This window comes from Aethalodelphis obliquidens, unplaced genomic scaffold, assembly GCF_003676395.1.
Source record: "Aethalodelphis obliquidens isolate GAN/ISIS:26980383/991018 unplaced genomic scaffold, ASM367639v1 scaffold9, whole genome shotgun sequence".
NCBI classification, from domain to species: domain Eukaryota; kingdom Metazoa; phylum Chordata; class Mammalia; order Artiodactyla; family Delphinidae; genus Aethalodelphis; species Aethalodelphis obliquidens.
The window spans coordinates 8,570,451-8,586,856 of record NW_020837953.1 but is presented as its reverse complement, the minus strand read 5'-3'; the positions used below and the strand labels follow the sequence as shown (position 1 = coordinate 8,586,856).

General features: G+C 47.2%; 1 protein-coding gene across 1 annotated transcript; it reads right to left on the bottom strand.

The window, feature by feature from the left end:
• Positions 1–9,114: 9,114 nt before the first annotated feature.
• On the bottom strand, positions 9,115–14,844 carry CZIB (CXXC motif containing zinc binding protein). The gene is made up of 8 exons (XM_027108501.1): positions 14,771–14,844; positions 14,461–14,544; positions 13,134–13,190; positions 12,664–12,745; positions 12,419–12,450; positions 11,081–11,158; positions 10,287–10,352; positions 9,115–9,374 (listed from the first exon to the last, which is right to left on the bottom strand). The coding sequence occupies exons 1-8, from the start codon at positions 14,774–14,776 to the stop codon at positions 9,297–9,299; spliced, it is 483 nt and encodes a 160-aa protein (XP_026964302.1). The 5' UTR covers positions 14,777–14,844; the 3' UTR covers positions 9,115–9,296.
• Between the last annotated feature and the right edge of the window lie 1,562 nt (positions 14,845–16,406).

The window sequence follows — 16,406 nt, the reverse complement described above, 5'->3', positions numbered from 1 at the left end:
GAACTTTCCGGTAGTAAGTTCAGGTGATAGTAAGTTCATATTGGCTCCTGGCTCTTCGGGTGATGGTAGGAAATGCTCTTTTATCTTTCCTGTAAACTTGCTTCTCTCTCCTGGGATATCCTTTGTTTAAAAAACCTCTTCATTTTTCTAAGGAGTAAACCACTACTGCTCGATTCTGATAGTCCTGCTGCAATAAAGGGTTATATCCATGGATTTAGGGAGTTCTATATCACTGTTCTTCCAGCCAAATGAAGATTAATAACTGGTGTGTATTTATTTTTACCAGTTGAATCTTGTGTGCTAATTATGGAATAAGGTAGAATTATTGCTCTATACATTTTGCACTTGAAACCTCTCCATTGAGTGAGCACAGAATTTATTGTTAGAACATCACCGCTCTAACAATTTATTGTTAGAATACTGCTGTAATGTGAAAAGGAAGCGTGTTCTCTTTTGTTTTTGAAAAGGAAGGGTTTTTGTTTGTGTTTAATTTTACCTGCGTTTCTAGTGGCTTGCCCAGCAAGTTACTGGACAGCTGGGTTGAATTCTGGTATGAGCCAGTCACAAAGCTCTTCCAATGCATTATCTCATTTAATCCTCCTTACAGTTCATGTAAACACTCCTGCACGTTTTCTTAGCCGACCCTGTCCATCCTTCGCTCATTAACCATTTAGTGAATACCCAGCAGTCCCAGGTCCTCCATACTCCATGGTTTGATAGGAGAGAGGCATTTGTGGCTGCCAATGCACATAAACACATGCTGCTCTCATTCAGGAACCGTGATCAGGAATGCCTGAGCTCTGGTATCTTGGTTCTACCATGTCCTCACTTTGTGACTATAGGCAAGTTCTTTTGCCTTTCTGGTCTGTGAGTTCCATTGTAAAATGGGGATAATTCCTGTAGCATGGGGATGTCGTGAGAATTAGCTGTAACGATATAGGTAAAGCACCTGGCATACAGCTGAAGCTGAGCCTGTGCTGTCTTGTTCTGTGATGTCTTGCTGCCGCTGTTCCATTCCTTATTGAAGTGCTGACCCCTCTTGGATAGCAAGTTCCCCATAGCAGGAGCTCTTAAGACCAAAGCATCAATTGAAGCTTGGTGGAAAAGTATATTTCATGCTTACGTTCAGGTGGATGTACCCGTGGGCAGTACATCTTGGGTGCGAGCAGTCCCTTAAAGGGGAACTGCCGGCCTGTCCCAGTGTTCAGCATTCCTGTTTACAACTTCCTCCACCCCTCCTGATCTTGGATTCATGCTATGAAGGGTTCTACGAGGTAGCTAGGATGGCAAAAACAGTTATTAAGTCTCAGTCCAGTTGGAGCTCACACACAGGTCTTGCACATTTGTACAGAACTCAACTATTTGTAAAGCATCAGCCGATTTGATCCCCTCAGCTCTGAAATAGACAGAAGTTATCCCCATTTTCCATACAAAAGATGGACAGGTTGGGGGAGCTTGATAACATGTAGGATTAGGACCAGCTCTCTTGATTCCTTGTCCAGTGCTTTTTTTCCTATATTTGTTTGTCTAGGCTTCCGGTAATTAGACCTTAAATTAGCTGGCCTCCCAACTCAGGAGGATGAGTTTTGTTAAATTAATACCTGTTGCTCCTGACCCTCAAGCAGCTCCCATGTGGAGTTTCCCACGGTGCTTCGGGAAGCCAGCAAGCTCTGTCCTGGTGGCTCTTTTCCATGACTCCTGAACAAGTATGGCACATCTCCAGATCCACAGTCACACCATCCTCTCTGGAAGTTATCTGCTACTCTTTGAGGTGCCTCCAGGATCCCCAGGGTGAGTTTCGTGGATACTATGTAGGTTACATTTTTTATTTTTATTTTTTTAAATTTTATTTTATTTTTTTTTTGCTGTACGCGGGCCTCTCACTGTTGTGGCCTCTCCTGTCGAGGAGCACAGGCTCCGGACGCGCAGGCTCAGCGTCCACGACTCACGGGCCTAGCCGCTCCACGGCATGCGGGATCCTCCCGGACTGGGGCACGAACCCGTGTCCCCTGCATCGGCAGGCAGACTCCCAACCACTGCGCCACCAGGGAAGCCCAAGGTTACATTTTTTAAAAGACAGCTTTATTGAGCTATACTTCCCATACCATACATTTCACTTATTTAAAGTATATCATTCTGTCATTTTTAGCATATTCACAGAGTTGTGCAACCATCACCACAATCAATTTTAGAACGTTTTCATCTCCAGTAGAAAGGCTGTACCGATTAACAGTCACTCTCCTTTTCCCTCAGCCCTCTAACTTCCCCCAAATCCTAGACAAAACCATAATCTACTTTCGTCTCTATAGCTTTTTCTATTCTGGACATTTCATATAAATGGAATCATATAATATGTGGCCTTTTGCTTAGCATAATGTTTTCAAGATTTATCCATGTTCCAGAACCTGTCAGTGCTTATCTTCTTTTTATTGCTGAATACTATTCCAGTATATAGATGGATCACATTTTATTTATTCATTGATCAGTTGATAGTCAATTGGGTTTTTTCCACTTTTTAGCTATTACGAATAATGCTGCTATGAACATTTGTGTATAAGTCTTTGTGTTGACATATGTTTTCATTTCTCTGGGGTATTTACCTAGGAGTGGAATTGCTGGGTCATGTAGTAACTCTGTGTTTAATCATTTAAGAAACTGCCCGGATATTCTCCAAAGCGGTTGCACCACTTTACATTCCCACCAGCAGAGTGTGAATGTTCCAGCTTCTCCACATCCTCACCAACACTTGTTTTCATCTATTTGGATTATAGCCATTCTGGTGAGTGTGAAGTGGAATCTCATTGTGGGTTTTATTAGCGTATGTTTTAAATTAGACCACCTCGAACATATTTTCCAAATCTAGTGACACCTATCCAATTATCTTCATGTGACAGAATAACTGACAAAAAAGGAATGGGAGCCAGGATTGGAGGAGGTGGACATGAGACAGTGGGGTAGGTGCTGAAAGGGAGAGAGTTTAGGGTGTTTCAGGAGACACAGCTGGGGCTTGATAAACAAAGAGATGCAGGGAGCCTCCAGCAGAGACTAGAGCTCGGGGGACTGCTTGAGCAGAATTGGTTCCAAGTATATCTTCTTTCTGGGAATCTTCCATTGTAAAGAAGACAGGGCCACTGAATAAGCAGAATCACATTTGGTATTTATGATATTAAGTGGAAAACAGTTAAATATAATCTTAATGCTGCTAGGATTATAGCCATATGAAAACATGTCTGTGTGTAGATAGGCCCTGAAAGAGAACAGGGGAAAATAAACACACTTCTGTTAGGGAGCTAGGATGGTGGGGTTTAAGAAAATGTTTATTTCTTTTTCTTTTTTCCTTTATTGATATCATACTGTTTGTGCAACACCAAGTTGTTAGGCAGGAACCAAAAAAAATTCACGTTAGCAGCCCCCACTTCCTTACCAGCCGTCCTCGTGCCTCGTGCTTCAGCCACACTAAGCCTCCCATTGGTCTCAGACATGTCTGGGCTTCACTGTGACTCTGTACCTTGCAAATGCCATCCTCCATCCTCAGAATGCCCTTGGCTCCAGCACATCCTCTGCCAAATTAGTCCTTGTTCTTTTTAGCCCAGCTCAAATGTCCCCTCCCATGAAGCCACGCTCATGGGGTCTCCCCGGAAGAATGCGTCATCCCTTCCTCCATATTCCGCTTTGGCTTCTGTTTCGGCCAGCGAGGGGCCTGACACATAACGTGTTATTTCTGGAGACTGCATTGTTCCCTCCTGGCACCCGCACCTTTGCAAGGTGACTTTGTAGCGCCTCCTGTCAAGAGGCGGAGCCTATTTCTCCCCTCCTAACTGGCCTCTAGACTCCACTCATTCCCTCCAGTCCATTCTCCCCACTGTAGCCAGTGATTTTTTTCATGTACTAGTCTGATCATATCCCTGCTTAAAATTCCTCAGTGGTTTTCCATTAACTTGGAAAACAGTCCATACTCCTCAGTGTGACAGTTGTGGCCTTGATGGAGCTGGCCCTGCTCATCTTTTCAGACCCACCTCTCTTAACAGCTTACCCTAAGGAAGTTGCCTCTACTTGGAGCATAAGCCCCTCTCCACCCTTTCAGCTATCTTCTGCTCAACCTTCAGGTTCCTCTCACCCCACCTCTCTGAGGCTGAGTTAGTTGGTGCCCCTCCTGTGTATGCCCAGAGCATCCTGACAATCTAACCTTTATCGCAGTGCTTTTCAGTTTCTGCAGCTGTCTCCATTACTAGATTGTGGCTCTATTCCCTGTGCTGTACAATACGTCCTTGTAGCTTATTTTATATATACTAGTTTGTACATCTTAATCCCCTACCCCTATCTTGTCCCTCCCCCTTTCCCTCTCCCCACTGGTAACCAATTAGTTTGTTTTCTATATCTGTGAATCTGTTTCTTTTTTGGTACATTCACTAGTTTGTTTTATTTTTAAAATTCCTTGTATAAGTGATATCATACAGCACTTGTCTTTCTCTTTGACTTACTTCACTAAGCACAATACCCAAGTCCATCCATGTTGTTGCAAACGGCAAAATTTCATTTTTTTCCTTGTTCTTTTTTGTGTGTGTATCTGTTATAGATTTTTGGTTTGTGGTTACCATGAGGTTTATACCTAGCAATCTTTATGTATACGTGATTGTTTTTAGTTGCTGATCTCTTAATTTCAAATGAATTTTAACACCCCTGCATTTGTACTCTCCTCCTATCGTGATGACTGTCTTTGACATCATATTTTACATCTAATTGTTTTGTGTATCCCTTAACTACTTATTGTGGATATAGGTGATTTTGCCACTTTTTTCTTTTAACCTGCCTACTGGCTTTGTGTGCGGATGATTTCCTACATTTATAGTATATTTGTCTTTACTGGTGAGCTTTTTCCTTTCGTAATTTTCATGTTTCTATTTGTGGCCTTCTCTTTTTCACTTAGAGTTCCTATAACATTTCTTGTAAAGCTGGTTTGGTGGTTCTGAACTTTTGCTTTTGATCTCCCCATAAAATCTGAATGAGAGCCTTGCTGGGTACAGTATTCTTGGTTGCAGGATTTTTCCCTTTCATCACTTTAAATGTATCATGTTGCTCCCTTCTGGCTTGCAGAGTTTCTGCTGAAAAGTCAGCTGATAGACTTATGGGAATTCCCAGGTATGTTATTCCTTTCTTTTTGCGTTCCCCTTTCTGCTTGGAATAGTCTCTCTTTATCTTTAATTTTTGCCATTTTAATTACAGTGTGTCTTGGTGTGTTCCTCTTTGGGTTAATCCTGTATGGGACTCTCTGTGCTTCCTGGACTTGGATGACTGTTTCCTTTCCCAGATTAGGGAAGTTTTCAGCTATTATCTCTTCACATGTGTTCTCTGCCCCCTTTCTCTCTGTCTTCTCCTTCTGGGACTCCTGTAACGTGAATGTTAGTATGCTTGATGTTGTCCCAGAGGTCTCTTAAAACTGTCCTCATTTCTTTTCATTCTGTTTTCTTTTTCCTTTTAGCATCAGTGATTTCCACTACCCTGTCTTCCAGCTCACTGATCTGTTCCTCTGCATCATTTGGTCTACTTTTGATTCCCCTTGGTGTATGTTTCATTTCAGTTATTGTATTTTTCATCTCTGTTTGGTTCTTTATATTTTCTAACTCTTTGTTAAAAACTTCTAACTTTTGCTCTGTGCATCCATTCTTCTCCCGAGTTCTTTGATCATATTTATGATGACTATCCTGAACTCTTTCTTGGGTAGATCGGCGCTCTCCACTTCACTTAGTTCTTCTTCTTAGCTTTTACCTTGGTCCTTCATCTGGAACATGTTCTTCTGTTGCCTTACTTTGCTTAAATTGCTGTTTGTATTTTTATGTATCGTGTAGGTTAGTTGTTTCCTGACCTTGGAGAAGTGGCCTTCTATAGACGTCCTTTGTGTCCCAGCACCCCACTCCCCTCTTGTCCCCAAGCTATATGCTCTAGGGTTTCCCCCATGAGGGCTGCATGGGTCTTTCTGTTTGGCAGGCTATGTGGGCAGTCTGCTAGGCTTGGGTAGTCCCCAGTCCAGTTGGTTGCCAGGCCCCACCTTGCGCAGAGGCTGCTGGCTGTTGGTTGGCAGGGCTGTCACGAGGCAGCTGACTGCACAACCCCAGGCGGCCCTGGGGCTAGTACTGGCTCACTAGTGGGTAGAGCCATGATCCAGAAGACTCCAGGATTGTAGTCTGCCCACTGGTGGGCGAAGCCAGGTCCTGAGGTTAGTGTCAGACTACTGGCAGGCAGAGCTGGGTTCTGGAGTATGTTTGCAGGGCCCCAGGATCCCAGAGCTGGTGTTGTATCACTTCGGGGGTGGGGGAAGGGAGATTCCTGACATGGGTGGAGTATGGGGTGTCCCAAAGCTTTGTTGGCTTGCTAGTGGGCATGGCCAGGGCCCAGCTGGTCCCAGGGGAGCCTGCTGTGGGCCGACTGGGTCAGCAGGCTGTGGGATTGCGGATTTCTTGCCTCTCGTGTCTGTCCTCTTGTGGGTGAGGCTGGTCCAAAGGTTAGAGCAGACTTCATGGAGGGCAGGGTTGGGGCCCAGGGGGTTCTGGGACTGGTGCCTACCCACTGGTGGGTGGAGCTGGGCCCTGGGCCCTCTGGTGGGCAGGGCAGTGTCCAGAGGTGGCTCTGGGCTCATGAGGTCTTTAGCTTGTGTGCTGACAGGAGGGACTGTGTCCCCACCCAGTTAGTTGCTTGGCCTGAGGCATCCCAGCCCCAGTGCCTAGAGGCTGTTGTATGGGGTCAGGTCTTGGTGCTAATGAGCCAGAGGACGGGACCCACAGTGGTGCCCACCAGCGCCAGGGGCCATGCGGTAGAAGCAGCTCCCAAGAGTGGCTACCACCAGTGTCTATGTCCCCAGCGGAGCCACAGTCGCCCCCCCCCCCCCCCCCCCGCAGGAGACTGTCCAAGACCAGCAGGTAGGTCTGGCCCAGGCTTCTATCAAATTAGTGCTTTTACCCTGAGTTCCAGAGCATGTGAGGTTTTTGTGTGCCCTTTAAGTTTCTTCTTTCCCCAGTTTTGTGGGACTCCTGAAACCAAGCCCCTCTGGCCTTCAAGGCCAATTGCTCTGTGGGTTCTTCTTCCCAGTACAGGAACTCCTGTGGGAAGATCCTCTGCAATATAATTACCCTCATTTGTGGGTCATCCAGCTGGGGGTACAGGACTTGACTGTATCATAAGCCTGCCTCTCCTACCCATCTTGTGTGGTTCCTTCTTTATATTTTTAGTTGTAGATCTTTTCCAGGAGGTTCCCATATTTTTCATTGATGGTTGTTCTACAAACAGTTGTGATCTTTGTGTGCTCGTGAGAGGAGGTGAGCTAAGGGTCTTTCTACTCTGCCATTTTGACCAATTTATTGGTCATGAAACATCTTTGATAGACTTAATTCCCAGTTACCTTTGGGGGTATTTTTTTGGTTGCTGTTCCTATTGTAAATGGTATTTTCTCTTGAATTGTGTTTTACATGTTGCCAGTGTACTGAAATGCATTTGATTTCTGTATATTGATCTTAAATCCAGCACCTGATGCTTTTGGATTCACTAAGTGGAAAATCAAAATCTGTGAAAAGTGAGTTATTTCTTCCTTTTTAGTCCTTGCACCTTACTTTCTTTTCAGTCTAAGTGCTGCGGCAGGGGCAGTGTAGGGACAGTGATGAATAGTGATCCAGGATATCCTCATCTCACCCCAGCCGTGAATGGAGTGCTTCAAACATTTCATTTGCTCCGGGTTTCCTGTAGATATCCTTTGTGAGGTAAGGGGAGTTCCTTTCTGTTCCTAGTTTGCTAAGCATCTCTATGGTTTGTTGCTGAATCTTGCCGAATACTTTTTCTGCATCTGTTGACATAATCTATGTTCCATCTGTTACTGATTACTTGGGTTCCTCTACTCCCTACAAGATGAGAAAATAATTTACAATATAAAGAAAACCTTGAGATCCTTTTAGTGCTTGCCTTTATAACACATACTGGCTAGTATGGAGACTAAAACCCAGAAAGCCTGTTTATCCAGCCCGACGCTCCCTTGTTTGCTTTCAGGCCAGGCAATGGACCGTTCTAGTCGGTGGGGGCTGGTGGAGCTGCTGGCCGAGGGAGGCCAAAGAAGCCCTGCTCTGTCAGGTGCAGAAAGCACAGGCCCAGGGGCCGGGAACACAGGGGACCTAGAGGACACGTGACAGCTGCCAGACTGGAGAGGGGACAGGGCAGGCATCTCTTCCCCACCCTTGGCCATGGCCAGCTTTACCTGCCTCTGAGGAGCCCCTTCCTAGAGCTCCACAGCCAGCCTCGGAGTGGGCAGACTCTTTCCCAGAAGGCCACTCAGAAAATGAAGGTAGTAATTCTTCCAAAGAATTCCAGGCTGCAGCAGAACACTGGAGAGGAGTAAGGTCTCTCGTGACAGGTTTTCCGAATGGTGGAGTCACCGGTATGAAGACGTGCGCTTGCCCTCATGACTTAACTGTGCACTGAACAACTCTATCCACTGTAAGAGGCTCTTTAGACCCAGGGATCCAGGCCCACGAGACACAGAGGCCGGGACTGTTGTCGTCACACCTCCACAGGGCTGTCCAGGGGCAGAAGAACACAGAAGTGTGACCACAAAGGGGACAAACCAGGACCATCTGGAGGAGCTAAAGGAAGCATAGAGGCTGACTCAGCATAAGGAAGAACTTTCATACGGATTCCCTTGGTGAGAGGGATTGCCCCATCACAGCAAGTGAGCAAAGACCTGAGGACCATCTGGCAGGGATTGGAGAGAGAAGATTCATGCCAGGATGGAACTGCTGGCCTCCAAAGTCCCTTCTGTCCCTGGAATATGCAGTGACACCAATGAACAGAGTTGCCTGGGTTTACCCAAGAGCCAAGGTGGTCAACGTGACGTTCTGGCTCATGACATCATTCCGCAGGCTCCGCTGCCCTCTGTACCAATGAGTTTGACACCTCTGGTCCCCTGGGGTGGCCTGTGCTCTCCCCAAGAGCTTGAGAGCCCTTAGGAGCTCTGTGTTCCTATTTTGCAAATTGGATCTGGCTAAGATTCTGTACTGTGGGAAGGTGCCAAGAAGCCATCAAAGCCCTCCAACATGAAGGGGAGCGGAGGGAGTAGAGTGGTTGTTCATCCACCAGTGTAGCACAAACAGGGGCTTTATTGGTGGGGCTCGGGACGCTGTGACAGCCCAGCACGCAGGCTGTGAGGGCCTGGGCAGCTGCCAGGAGGCGAGACGTGAGGGGACCAGCCTCTGCACTGTGCTGCTTGGGGCACGTTGTCCCTTTTCAGTTCTTAAGAGGCAAGTGTGCAGGAAGAGGGTTCAGGACTTCACAAACTGGTGGGTGACCTCGTAGATTCCCACAGACTCCTGAGCCTTTTCGTCATAGTCAGTCCAGTCCTGTGGGGAAAAATGGCAGTGTTAGCCTCACGAGGCAGCCTGGACAGCATGGGGAGTGGAGGACTAGGACTTAAAAGGCCCAGCTCAGGCTCCGGCTCAATCTTCAGGAACACGTCAGACCCAGGACAGAGCCAGACTGCTCGGGCCTGAATTCCTACTCTTCTAGCTTTGTGATTTTGGGCAAGTCACTAACTTCTCTGAGCCTTCGTTCTGTCCTCTATTTAAAAAAAAAAGAGGACAGAAGTAGATTTTACACTGAATGTTGAAAGAATCAAGAGTTAACACATGTAAAAGTATTTAGCCTAGGGCCAGGCACATATGAGAGCTCAGTAAATCCAATTACTGTTATTAGGTGCTATGCAAACTGAATGATTTTGTCCTTCCTTCCTCTGAGGCCTGACCACAAGCCTTCCTTATCTGCAAGGCAGTAACATGTCCAGTTGATTCTTGGTATTCACAGTAGTTATGTTCTACAAAGTCCCCACAAACACTGTATTAGTGAATACTGAATCACTGCTCCCAGGGGAAATAACAGGGTTAGGTTCCTGGGAGCATATGATTCTGTTTAAAAACACCTTATTTAACATACATACATACATACATATATATATATATATATGTATATATATATAGCTGATTCACTAATACTGAACTCACAGCCAACAGTGCTGTATCTCACACCTGAACAAGCTTGTCTAACATGTATCTTCTCTGTAAGGCACACCCAGCTTTCCTGCATGTGAACACTAGGCAACGCTTTAGCACTACACTTGGGGCTATCGTAAACACCAAAATCACCAACAAAAAGCACGGAAGTGTGGAGTCGGCTTCCCACTGAAGAGCCTTGTTCACCAAAAGGGTTATTCCCACCAGGTGCCCTAGAGCTCCCTGCAAGGCCCCCAAGTCCCGTACCTTTTCCTGCAGATTAATGTCACTGAAGACTGTCCCGGATTCCAGACCCTCAGCAGCAAAGCCGGCCTGCAGGTGACAGGAAGGCAGCGGTTAATCTAGGGGAACGGAGGCACTGGTCTGGCCTGTGGGGCCTGGTCAGGGAACTGGCCTTTCTCACAACACCTCTGGCATGGGAAGACAGAAATACAGTTGGGCTACTGTTCTGGAATAACTACTGAGCTTCCATGCCCTGGCAGCTGCCCTGGGACTAGAGTGGTTTCTCCAAATTAGAGCCCTGGCCCAGAAGGCAGGAGGTGTGGGGTAAACCCGTCCATTACCCTTGATTTTCTGAAACACCTGGGCACGTCACTTCCCTCTCTGGACCTCAGTTTTCTTACTTATGAAACGGGGATGACAATACTCTCTCTTCTGCCTACTTCACAGGGTTGTGAGGTGAAAATGCTACACAAATAAAGTGGCCTGAGCACTGGCTCTGGAGTCGGATAGATGTGGGTTCAAATTACAGCTCCATTGCTTACTAACTGCATCACCCTGGGCAAGTGGCAAAATCTCTGAAGTTCTTTTCTCATCTGAAAAATAGGATGTATAACTTCACAGAGTTACTGTGAGGATTAAGGGAGGTAACATTAAAAGTGACAAGCCTGGTGCCCAACATATATTAGATGCTTAACAAATAACAACTGTTATTCTTAGAAATGAGAATTCCTAGTCCACGGTCTCTGTAGGAAGCAAGTTCTACTGTCACTTCCTATACGCCCTCCCCAAAGATACAGGTTCCCCAGGAAGACATGCACCTGGGGCTGGAAATCGACTGGTTCAAGTCCTCGGCACTCAAACTCCACTATCGTCTTGAACTTCTCGTTGTCTTCGGCCTAGAAAGGAAGTGTGTTGAGGAGGTAGGTCTAACTGTGCCCTCAGGTTGACTCCACAGCCCCTGAGAGCCCAGAATGGGACTCAGGGGCAACTCATCCCGTTCTGGAAGAAGGCTGCCTTGACACCTGCTTGCCACGAGATCTTCCTGGATGTGGGCTCTGGGGTCAGAGTGCCTGGATGTGAGCTCACACACAATTCTGCCTCTCTTTTCCTCTGGGCCTAAGATCGTCAGCTGGAGCTGAGGAAACCACTACAGGTTTATTATGAGAACCTGAACTAGGTGTAAATTGCCCAGTATAGGTCCCGATACTATGCTCAATGAATGGTAGATAAAATTATCAAAATAAAAACTATGAAGAATGTTAACCTATAAGGTTTCCAGGTCATCCAAAAGGCCCCAGTACACTTCGCTGTGGCCCTTTGCTAACCATCCGCCATGCTGTCAAGGCAGGGGCTGACTTAAAGCCTTTGAAGTGGGATATGCATGTGGAGGAGGCACACCAAGGGGGGTGGTACAGCCAGGAAATTCATGCCTCCCTGACCCCTGGGCCCACAGACCCCAAGGACACACCCACACATTCATTCTCATTCTGTCATTTACTGTAGAAATGCTTCCTGCACACCAGCCTTGTGTCTGGCCCTGGACTGGTTTTTGTTCGCTGGTCTGTCTTGCACTAGATTATGATTTACTTGAGTGTAAGTCCTTGTGTGATTTTTCCCTTTAACTTCAGGACAAAGCTGAGAATTTGGCATAAATCAGACATTTTTCAAAAATACCAAGTAGGAATGGATGAAGACACAGACCCAAAGCATACACTCCCTCCCTCACCTTTGGACTAATCTGTTAATGCAGTAACGTATAAATACTTAATAAAATCAAATATCAAGGATGGATGCACTGTCTCATCCATGGATTCAGAGAAGGCTCACTAGCCCTCCAAGATGTAGACAAGGCAAGTGTTCCCAGTGATGGAAACGGAGTGGCCAGGTTGGGTCAGAGGTCCCCTAGGCTCCCACAGCCCAACACTTACAATAGCCTAGTTACGAGTCTTTTTCCTGCCGAGCACTCAGTCAGGGTAAGGTGAATGAATGACTGACAGCGAATGAATGACTGAGTGAATGAACGAACAAGTAAGCACATGAAGTCCGTCAGTTCCATGTGGGTCACTCTGGTGCAGATATAACTCAAGAACCCAGGCCTCCTAGTTCCCGGCTTGGATCTGATCCCACCATGCCTGCCACTGCAGCAGGAAACTTACATTGTAAGGTTTGATGGTGCTGCTCAAAATCTCTGAAAGGTAAAAGAGAAGACAAAGTCGATTTAAGTCCATATCCCGGCCCCACCCAGGTACCCAGATGTGGCTCTGGGCAAGAGTCTACGGCAGAAGCTTGGATACCTCAGGCCTGGGTCCACCCACAGGTAACATGAGCATGCGTTCAGTCTGGCACCACAAAGCCGATGGCCAGCCTGGCAGAGGTCAGTCAATATCCATGGCCTACCTACCAATGGAGTTTTCCCTTGAACACAGCTTGCACTTCTGGACCATGGAGGCACTGCCACGGCCTCCCTTCAGTGCCACGTTGTCCTGGCAAGCAGTAAACAGAACCTCTAGTCACATATCAGTCAGATGTAAGGGTCCCCAGGAGACCCAGTCCTACCACTTATTATCAATTAATATTATAACAATATTTAAATACACACCATCTATATCTACCAAGACCCAGACAGGGTGAGCAACTTGCTAGGACAAGAATCCTGGGAAGGCTTCTTGAGAGCGAGGAAAGGACTTCCCCTTGATTTTGAACTCTGCCTCACATCCCAAAGCCCATTGTTCCCAGTTGATCACACTCTGCCTGCCCTCCCAAACCACAAAAAGCGGGGTCCAAAGACCGGGGAGGTGAGGGCCACATATCCCTGCCCAGAGGCCTATGTGTGTCTGTATATGGGTATAGTGGGGGGGGGGGAGCAGTTACCATCAGCCGAATGTACTGCCACTTCTCTGAAATCTCACCACAGTTGCCACATTTCATCTTGGGGAGGGGGAAAAAGAGTATTAGTAAAGAAGTTGGCTCAGTTGGGCAGATGCTGAGGGAAGGGTAAGAACAGTGTGAGGTGGGCAGGCTCATCATCTTGTCAGCAATCTTACCTCATCCTTATGACCAGCCCCACTAAGGACATAACTAGACTTCTCTCTGGGCAAAGTGTTTCTCGTGTTGGCTTGCTCATCCTCCTCTAAGAAGTCCCCAGTCTGGCTAGGGATTCAAGGCTCAAGTAGTACAGAAATGGCTTCAAAGTCCCCCCCCCCCCCCACCCCGGTTGAGTTAGGCGCTTCCTGTGTGTCCTTACAGGCCCTGTAGGTTCCTGGTAAAAGTATTTATCACTCTGTTGCTACTCCTTCGTCTCCTTCTCTAGACTCTGCTTTTTGAAGCCAGGAAACATCAACTCCTCATATAAGCCCTGGCACTCGGGCTTCAAAATATTTGTAAATAAAGGTGGGCAGAATGCTTCCTGAAAGATAGGGCTTTTGTCAGGTACTGAAGGATTCTGGGATTTAGACTAAAAGGAAAACAGATCAGAAGCTCCGGGATCTGGGAGAGTAAAGGACCTCAAACTGCTCAGTTAAGAAGAGGACCTCTGTATACCATCTCACTAGAGTACCAGATTTACCAATACAGGATGGGGAATTAAGAATGGAGCCATGCACAAAATTAAATGATTTCACAGTAAATAAAACCTGAACAACAAAAGAGAAGGTGAAATTATTCTTACTAAGTCATCACAAGATCCCTTCAAGTAGCCTTTCGTTTAGTGTTTGTTTATATACCATGAAATATGTTACGGAGGAAAAAATTACAAAAGATATTTCAAGATACTGCCAATTAAGAATTAACCTGTAGGGCTTCTCTGGTGGCGCAGTGGTTAAGAATCCTCCTGCCAATGCAGGGGACACGGGTTCGAGCCCTGGTCCGGGAAGATCCCACATGCCGGGGAACAACTAAGCCCGTGTACCACAGCTACTGAGCCCACATGCCTAGAGCCCGTGCTCTGCAACAAGAGAAGCCACCGCAATGAGAAGACTGCGCACCGCAACGAAGACCCAACGCAGCCAATAAATAAAATTTTTTAAAAAGAATTGACCAATAAACTTAAAAAAGCAAACATAAAATTCTACCCAGAAGAAAAGAAAACATTTAATAAGCATTTCTCATCTAGCTGGAGAGAAAGCTCCCGTTCACCACTGAGATCAGGGTGGGAAACCTTTACGCGGCCCCGGCCCTGGCGCCCCCACCACAGCCTTACCTTCAGGTACCACCGGAAGTCCTCGCCCACTGGCCGGAGGTTGGTGACATTCTCCAGCGTGGCTTTGAGCTGCAGCGCAATTTTCTGAGAGGAGGAGCGCCAGGGCGACGGCGTCAACAGCGCCCGGGCAGCCCCGCGCCTAGCCCCTGCCCGGCCCCGCCCCTCTCCTCCCCTCCCGGCATGAGCTGTGCCTCCCCGCTCCTTCTCAGCGTGAGCCCACTCCCCTCCTTCCCTCCTGGCGCGAGCTCCTGCCTCCCAGGTTCTCGCCACCTCCCGGCCTCTGCCCCGGCAGCAGCTCGCCTCCGCTTACCCCCATAGCGACCCGGCTCAGCCGGCGCTGGCTGCGCCCACTGCTTTCCGGCCCGTCGTAAACGGCGGGCGCCGCATGCGCACCCTCGCTGCGGCTCTGGGCGGGGCGCGGGGCGGGTCTCAGCGCGCCGGGGCTACCCCCGCACACCTGGCTTTCTGTCCCAGGCAAAGTGGTCTTGTGGAGGTAGGCTGAATCCGCAACTAGCCGGTGCTCAGACCCGCGGAAGGCTGCCTCCAGCAATCGGTAATTCCAGATATTTACTGAACGCCATGCTAGTCTGAGGGATACCGCAGCAAACAAGACAGTCCTGCCCGAAACCTCTGCGGGGTCCGCTTCCTGCCCTTCAGACTCTGCCTTCCCTCACCCAACCTCGCGCTTGGTCCCTGCCTGCCCTTGGAGGCTTCTTAGATCACGTTCACCCAGCCCAGGGCCGGCTTCGTAGGTTTGAGAGACGGGACCTTTTTCATCTTTAAACTGCTCCTTCCTCCTTCCCCCAGGGGACCTTTCAGGGGGTTGGCTCGTGCACATGTCCTCATTGTGGTCGCCAAGACTGGACACTCCCTTTCAGCTGGCTCTTCTCTGAGTTCCTGGTTTATTTTCTGTCATACATTTACTGAACCTGTGCTCTTGTGCAGGGTACAGCTGAGACCATACAGAAGCTGTGAGCATTATAAGGAACAGCCTGTTTGAGGCTTTTACAGCTTCCTGAGGTCTAGTTTCTTTAAAATTTGGAGTGACCCTTTTCGGATGTCTACTTTGCCACGAATTTACCTGATTGCCAGGTACCCTTCTGTAGCAGAGGGTGCACTATAGCCAGGAAGCCTGACATCTCAGGTCCCAGATCTGCACCTAACTTGTTGCCCTGTAATCTTTGAAGGAGGCAGAGTGTGTGTGTGTGTTGTGGAGGAACACTTGCCTAGGAGTCACCAGACTTGGGACCTGTCCCAAGTTGGCCTGTCTTGAGGGATGTTGAGCTCAGCCTAATCACCTTCCCTCAGTCAAATGAGATTTATCAAGACCTAGTTCCTTTCAGCGCCCACTGTCTGTTCAGTCAGCAATTTGCCTCATTAAGGAAGCCATGCAATTTAGCAGCAAGAAAAAGTTCCTACAGATTTACCTGCTGAAAAAATCCCCACACTATCTACAACAACTAGGTTGCTTCTTAATGGCCGCTGGTATTCTGATTTTAAAATGAATTATTGGAAAAGTTTTGAGACCAGGCATTTTATCCCTTATATGTATTAAACCAAATATTTCCCCCCATACTGAAGTAGCTTCAGATATATCTATAAAGGTGATTTTAAAACCCCCAACCTCAGTTATGAAGCTGGATGAAAACAACAAAACCCAAAATACCAACCACAATACTATTTCACATCTAAAAAATTAACAATACTTCATTAATACCAAATATTATGTTCAAATTTCCTTAATGATGTCAATTTTACATTTCCTGAATCATGATCCAAATAGGGTTCAAATGTTGTATTGTGTGTCTCTCAAATCTCCTTTTATAGGTTCTCACTCCATCTCCATTTATTTTATGTTTGCAGCTTATTTTTTGAAGAAATCAGATCCCTTGTCCTGGAGTTTCCCAGGACAAGGATATTGATTGGATTTCCACTGTATTTATTAG